We start from the raw sequence: 7,164 nt of genomic DNA, 5'->3' as shown, positions 1-7,164 counted from the left end.
CAGTTTTGACTTTTCCATGCCTTAGAATCTTAACTTGATAAGTATGTCATTAAACCATGAACCTCTAATACTTGTTTGCTTTTGGAACTCTCTTGAATCTCAAGTTGTGACTTCTTTATGCTTATGAGTCATGAACTGGATGTTTTTTTATTAAGACCCTCAAAAACTTTGGTCTTTTATGCTTGTGAAGCCTTCAAATCTTTGACTTGTGAAACTTTTTTGGCTCTTTGGCATTTTCATGCCTTGCGACTCCAAAGTTTATTTATCGATCATTTGAGGTTTTTCAAGCCTCAACTCTCACATGCTTTTGAGCATTAACTTGCATATTGTCAAAACATGACCTCTCGCATAATTAGATCACTAACATGACTATTTTTACTTTTTACTTTTGGAATATCTTACGGATCTCAAGTTGTGATCTTCTTATGTTTATAAATCATAAACTTGTTTTCTTTTGATTTTGATGTTTGAAGGCTTCTATGTTTTATGCTTGTGAAGCCTCTTTATCAATTATGGCTAGAGAAAGGTCTTTCTTTCTTCCTCACTTTAGTTAAAAAAACTTTTTTTTTTTTTAATTTTCGGAAAAGCTCCCTCTTACCCTTGCTTGGAAAGCTTTTTCTTCCCACTAGTTGAGGTTATTTTTTTTCTTTTTGCTATTTGAGATAATTCCTGATAAGTGCTAATTAGTTCATATTTTTCATATCATTTACACTGTATTCAGCATGGAATTTGACATGTTTAGTACCAAATTAGTATGTAATTTCATTCTTTTGTTTACAATGGGGTCAAATTGCGTTTCAGGGAAAAAGAAACAAATATTGAGGTGAATCACTGTAGTAGTAAATTTTAATCAGCTCCGATCATGCCAGAGAGCAATTTGGCTTCACAACGGGCATCACCACGGTTGTGATGAGGCCGTTGTGAACATAACGGGCATGAAACTACACCCGTTACACTCATTGGAAGCCTGTGCCAGAGATTTCTAGATTCAAAAGCTCACAACGGGCGTGGTGACATCTCACACTGCCGATTATAATTCCCGGAAAGGCCGTGCCATGATGTTACTTAGAGCCCAAGCAATAACTTACTCACCACGAGCATCACAACGCCGATGGTGAGGCCATGGCGGAGCCGATTACTATAAATATCCCAGTATTCTCTAAATTCGGGGAGACTCTTTTGCCAAAGAACCTAGGGTAGCCAGATTTCTGGAGATCTAAGCAGTGGAAGATGGAGTTTCTTTCATATTCCAACGGATTCCGGTAGATTTTTCAAGAGTACATCAATGAGCATCATCGGAGAAGATCGCGCATGACAGGCATCTTCATAGATCATCATCAGAGAGGCATGAGTAACACACATTATTAGACAATCTTGGGATTCTCTAATCCCTATCTTCAGAGAACTATTGGAGGAAGTTAGTCTAGGAATACATTAAATGATTTTTTTTTTTTCTTTATTTGGTCTTGTGGTTCTCTTGTGCTTTGATGCTTTGTTTTGTATGATCCATAAAAACCTAATTTGAAGGGAATTGTATGTCTAGGTCCCTCAATTATTATTTATGAATCTTAATTGATTAATATAAATTGTTCTAGTTTTCATAATCATTGTATGTTCTTAATTGATTGTTACATGTTGATGTGGATGAGGAGGATATGCCTCCATATTGATGACGCCCATGCCATGATAGATCTATGCATATTCTAGGAGGTTAGGCATAGCTAGGTTTCCGGATTAGAGATTGATTGACCCTTAGGCTTAGGATCTGATTTGTCTCTTCTTGTGGGATTCGCGCACTTAAGGCAAACCTAGGAGGCTGATGTGGAAGAGATTCCATCTTAAGTTCATAGTGGTTTAGACCTAGTCGCCATGGCTTATTGGGGCTAGTAAGCCTTTGAATTCCCTCTGTTTGAACCTAGAACACGATTGACACATAACGCCTACCATAATTAATAATCAAGATAATTTTAGTACATACTCCCAACTCCTTCTAAGTGTGCTTAACGTCGTCTCCAATTGTATTGTTTAATAGTGTTGTATAAGTAGAACTAAAGAAAGAGCATAAACGATTAGGCTATTGACCAAGTGAAAATGAAGTAATAGGAGCCTCTCGCTATTTCTGGGAAAATAAGACCCTCGTGTTCATCCACAAGGTATTACTTGATGACCCGTACACTTGCGGCATAACGGACTCATTGTAGTATTAAGTGCATACGTGTATGCTTATATATTTGCATAATTTACACACCCATAACCCGCCCTTTAATTCCCTTTACCACTTGAAGGGTCATAGCATTATCCTCTAAAGTGTGGGTATTAAATGCAAGTGGTAGACCATATCAATCATCTTTTAAACTTTAATCCTCTGTGATCATTAAGAAGACAACAGTGAGACTCTCTAATAACAGTTAACCATGCCTTGGATATCATAATGAGCTTCAAAAAAGGTCTTTGAGAAATCTTCATCAACCCTATCAGCCCATGTGACTTTCAAAAGGTAATGTTATTATTGTAACATTACCGTGTGGCTTTAGAGTAGTCAACATATATTAGATATCATTATAAGCTTCAAAGGCGGCCTTCAGAGTCTTCATCAACCCTATCAACCCATGTAACTTTCAAGAGGCAATAGAAAGGCCTCCTCAAGAGAGCAGCTGCCATGCATTGGACATCACAGCAGGCTTCATGGAAGACCTTCGAAAATTTTCATCAACTTAATCAGCCATGTGACTGTCAAGAGGTAATAAAAAGGTCCTTCTTAAGGAGAGTAGTCCCCATGTATGACGTATTGGAAACCACAACAAGCTTCGAAGGAGGTCTACAAGAGTGTTTGTCAATCCTGTCAACCGTGTGGCTATTAAGAAACAATGGAGAAACTCTATTAGTCTTGTGATTGTCAAGAGGATATAGAAATACCCCCCTCAAAGTAAACAATTAAGGAGGTATACAAGAGTTTTCGTCAATCCTGTCACCCATGTGATTATCAAGAACTAATGGAGAGACTCTTCCAAGGAACACTGTCACCATGCATGGGACATTGCAACAAGCTATAAAGGTCTTTGAGAGTCTTCATGAACCCTGCCAATCGTGTGATTATCAAGAAGCAATAGAAAAGCCCCCTCAAAGAGAACAATCATCATGTATTGGACATCACTACAAGCTTCGAGAGTGTTGCAGACGTACGGAGTTTCCATGAACTAGGGAAGCCTTTGAGAGTCTTCACATACTCTATTAGCCATGTGACTATCCAGAGGCCCTAAAAAAGATCAATGACCATGCATTAGACATCACTATAGATCTTAGAGGGTCCATAAATTTACTAGAATACCAATTGCCTTACTAAGGATTCTCATTTTCTCCCTTTTTACTGTTTTTTCTTTGCTATTTTTACCTAATGGACCTAACTTCTTCATTCTTTTTTTAACAAGTTTTCACAATTTATGCAAAATAAGCCCCAAAACTTGTTGCTTTTTCACACTTGTTATCCAATTTTGTAAATAAATTCCTGAACTCTTCAATTTTTCACAGTTTTCATATTCTTTTGCACATAAACCTATATATTTTTTCACATTTCTCTATTTTTCATCAAATTTTACAAAAAAAATCAAGATCTTCTCATTTTTCTACTTTTGTACCAATTTTTCACATTCTCAAATATTTCATTTTTACATTTCTCTATAAATTTTGCAAATAAATCACATTCTTTTACATTTTTTATATTTTTCAGAAAATTTTGTAAATAAATCCTTAACTTTTCACCGATTCATATTTATCTCACATTTTTTAAATCATGTCATCAAACATATTTTTTATTTATTTTCACTACTTCATATATATATATATATATATATATATATATATATATATATATATATTGATCTGAATTATTTATCAACTAAAACACGTCTTCATTTTATCTTGGTATAGGTTATGCATGACAAGAAAGAAAATCTACATATTCATGTCACATATGAGATCACATAAACGATACATATTTGATCATATGACACATCTTGATTTTACACAAATGTGGGTTATATATGGCAAAAACCAAAATTTACATATAGCTAAATAGAGAAAACAGGGGCATGCTGATAATGCATATATTCATAGATTTTTTAAACAAGTAAAGAAAAAAAAAACCCCTTAATTTTGGTGATAATGATTTCCAATTTGTACTCCTTTTTTTTTCCTTTTTTTGTTGTTCATTCTTCTCTCTTTTGTCACTCTCTTCTTCTCATCGATCTTGTTTTCCTTATCTTCATTTTCTTTTCCTCTCTTTTTTCTTCAATTTTTTCTTTTTCTTCAATGTTTTGTTTCTTTGTTAATTTTTTTCTCAAGCTTCCTTATATGGATTTCCTTGCAAGTTTTTTTTACATATTTTTATCATTTTATCTCTCATTGACTTTTTTTTACTATTGAGTTTTTTATTTATCTTCTCTATCATTTTTTATTTATTCTTGCTGTTTAGTTTTCTTTCTTTGCTCTCCTCTTACTTATTTAATCCTTTTCGTCTCCTCTGTCTTCTCTCTCTCTTTTTCTACCCCAAACACACACACACACACGTATGTTTTTCCCGGAATTCCCTTTTCTATTCCCACTATTTTTTTAATTTTTAAATCTGAATTAATTTTTTAAAAAATTTATTTAATATGAATTTTTTATTTCTGAATAGATTATTAATTAACTTATTTTGTTTTTAAAAAATAATAAAGTATGAGTTCCATAATATGAAAAGAATAAACCGAATAAAAAACATAATGAAACTAAAACGATCAATTAGTGCACACATACATAGAAACGGCCCAATAAGGGCCATAGTGATTTTATTCCAAAAGGCCAAAAAGGGATGGACACGAAGCATCGCTAATCTCTGAAATGGCACGATGTGGACGTGTGCGCTATATTGATGCGTTTCCTTGATATTAACACTTGTTATTGATGTGGTCTTCGCCTTGTTCTTATCTTCTTCAACCGGGCTGCAGCTCCGCGGCAGGACATGACTTTCCCAAACTACCCTACCAACCCACTTCTTTCAAACCTGGATAGATAGACAACGACTTTTGGAGAAGAAATTTTCAGCTTTTCTTCCCTTCTTCGTGTAAGTACTCTTCTTCTTCTTCTTCTTCTTCTTCTTCTCAATTTATCTTTGTGGCCTTTTTATTCTTATCTTTTTTATTATAAATTTGCAATCAAAATTTGGTATCTTGATTTGACATCATTGGTGTGAATTTTACAAGTTAATGTGAAGAATTTGTACCAGAAATGAGATCTTGAGTAGTTTTGTAAATTAGGTTTAAGTTCTGTAGCAGGGCATCAAAGTTTTGGACAATTTGTGGTGACAGAATTTTGTGCTGATTTCCTTTGTTGAGTTGATCAAAGCAAAATTAAGAATAACAAGAACCCCTTTCTTTTGTTTTTCTGTAGAAATTCCATGACTGCAATTGTTTGGGTGTTTGGTTTATGCTCTTGTTTTTTTGGTGGTTAATTGGTGCATATAAAAAGTCCTTTGGAGGAGAGATTGAGAAGGGAATTATGCAGCATGTTAGGATTTCTTCCTATCAATCTCCAGTCCATAAGCTTGGTGACTCACAGATGACTCTGTCCCCAAAGTTTAGATTGACGGCAACCCCGGCAACGTCATCATCTGGTTTATTTTCATCCTCATTGCCACTAGAAATAGAAATGGAACCATCACTAGGACTACAGCCTTTTATTCCAGGTCTCCCTGATGACCTTGCACTCAATTGCCTCCTCCGCTTGCCTGTCAGCACTCACCAAAAGTTCCGGGTGGTGTGTCGCAGGTGGCATGACTTGTTAAGGACCAAGGACCGCTTCTTCACTGAAAGGAAGTTAGTGGGCATCTGCAGTGCATGGATGTTTGTCTTCGCTTTCAATAGGTTCACAAGAAAGATACAATGGCATGTGCTCGACCTCACCCACTTCTCCTGGCATACCATCCCCATCATGCCTGGCTGTAAACATGCTGGGCCTAATGGGTTCGGCTGCATTGCTATTCCACAAGATGGTATTCTTATTGTCTGCGGCAGCATGATGTCTGATCTTGGCTGCCCGCTGCATGTTGTGTTGAAGTATGAAATGCAGAAAAACCGGTGGACTGTCATGAGACAAATGCTCGTTCCTAGGTCGTTTTTTGCCAGTGGGGTTATTGATGGTAAAGTTTATGTTGCTGGAGGGTATAGCACAGACCAGTTTGAGCTCAACTCTGCTGAGGTTCTCAACCCTGCTGATGGTAAATGGCAGCAAATCACGAGCATGGGCATGAACATGGCAATGTATGATTCAGCAGCTCTTGATGAAAGGCTTTTTGTTACTGAAGGTTGGGCATGGCCATTCTTGTTTTCTCCCAGAGGGCAGGTTTATGATCCAAAAACCAACGCTTGGGAGTCAATGACTGTTGGCATGCGGGAGGGTTGGACTGGATTGAGTGTGGTTCTCGATGGTCATTTGTTTGTTATATCTGAACATGAGGATATGAGGGTGAAGGTCTATGACATGAAAACTGATTCATGGGATATTGTTGAGGGGTCTCCGCTGCCAAAAAGAATGATATCAAAGCCTCTCTCTGTGAGCTCGTATGGTTCTAGACTGTTTGTTGTCGGCCAAGGCCTTCATGTTGCAGTGGGGCATATCGAAAAGAAGAGTTGCTGCGTCTTGGATGATAGGAAAAACTGGAGCTTCTCCATTCAATGGCAACAAATAGAGACACCAAGTGAATTTTCCGACTTAACACCATCGAGCTCCCAAATTTTGTTTGCTTGATGATGTGTTTGTTCAAGTTTAACTTGTTCATTCTTACTTACTTTCTGCTGAATGACTAAATAAAGCTACTGACATTGTTGGTTCTGCTTGTAAATTGTGGCTTAAAATGGCATTGGTCAAGTTTAGCTTTTCATATTGATGCTATTGGAAACTAATTGTTCTATTTCTAATGTAAGAATATGAGGTTTGGTCAGTTTTATATTTTTTGTTTTTCTGCAATTGGACAGCGTGGAGTAAAATTAATTGATTCAGATTGCACATTCAAAGCGAATTCTTTATCTGTGCCTAGCAATATTTGTATCTGCAAACCATGTGAATGGTGCATAATCTGCATATGCTCTTGGCTCAAAATAGAAAATAAAAAATGTAAACTGATACTCT

General features: G+C 36.3%; 1 protein-coding gene across 3 annotated transcripts; it reads left to right on the top strand.

The window, feature by feature from the left end:
- The first annotated feature begins 4,885 nt into the window (after positions 1–4,885).
- LOC120277953 (F-box/kelch-repeat protein At1g30090) lies at positions 4,886–6,982 on the top strand. Of its 3 annotated transcripts, XR_005541527.1 has the most exons (3): positions 4,886–5,101; positions 5,428–5,722; positions 5,805–5,888. XR_005541527.1 is itself a non-coding variant. In XM_039284834.1 (2 exons), exon 2 carries the CDS (start codon positions 5,536–5,538, stop codon positions 6,781–6,783), a length of 1,248 nt encoding a protein of 415 aa, XP_039140768.1. In that variant the 5' UTR covers positions 4,913–5,101; positions 5,506–5,535; the 3' UTR covers positions 6,784–6,982. The 3 variants fall into 3 exon arrangements, 2 of the variants coding, with proteins under 2 accessions (XP_039140768.1, XP_039140767.1); XM_039284834.1 differs by having other exon boundaries at positions 4,913–5,101; positions 5,506–6,982; XM_039284833.1 differs by having other exon boundaries at positions 4,913–5,101; positions 5,428–6,982.
- Positions 6,983–7,164: the final 182 nt, after the last annotated feature.

The sequence above is a fragment of the Dioscorea cayenensis genome, chromosome 15 (assembly GCF_009730915.1).
Source record: "Dioscorea cayenensis subsp. rotundata cultivar TDr96_F1 chromosome 15, TDr96_F1_v2_PseudoChromosome.rev07_lg8_w22 25.fasta, whole genome shotgun sequence".
Lineage (NCBI taxonomy): Eukaryota > Viridiplantae > Streptophyta > Magnoliopsida > Dioscoreales > Dioscoreaceae > Dioscorea > Dioscorea cayenensis.
Note: the sequence above shows the minus strand (reverse complement) of the source record. Positions and strands in the feature narration are given on the sequence as shown.

Coding starts and splice junctions, on each gene's coding strand:
- LOC120277953 (XM_039284833.1), top strand. CDS start 5,464: ATGCTCTTGTTTTTTTGGTGGTTAATTGGTGCATATAAAAAGTCCTTT.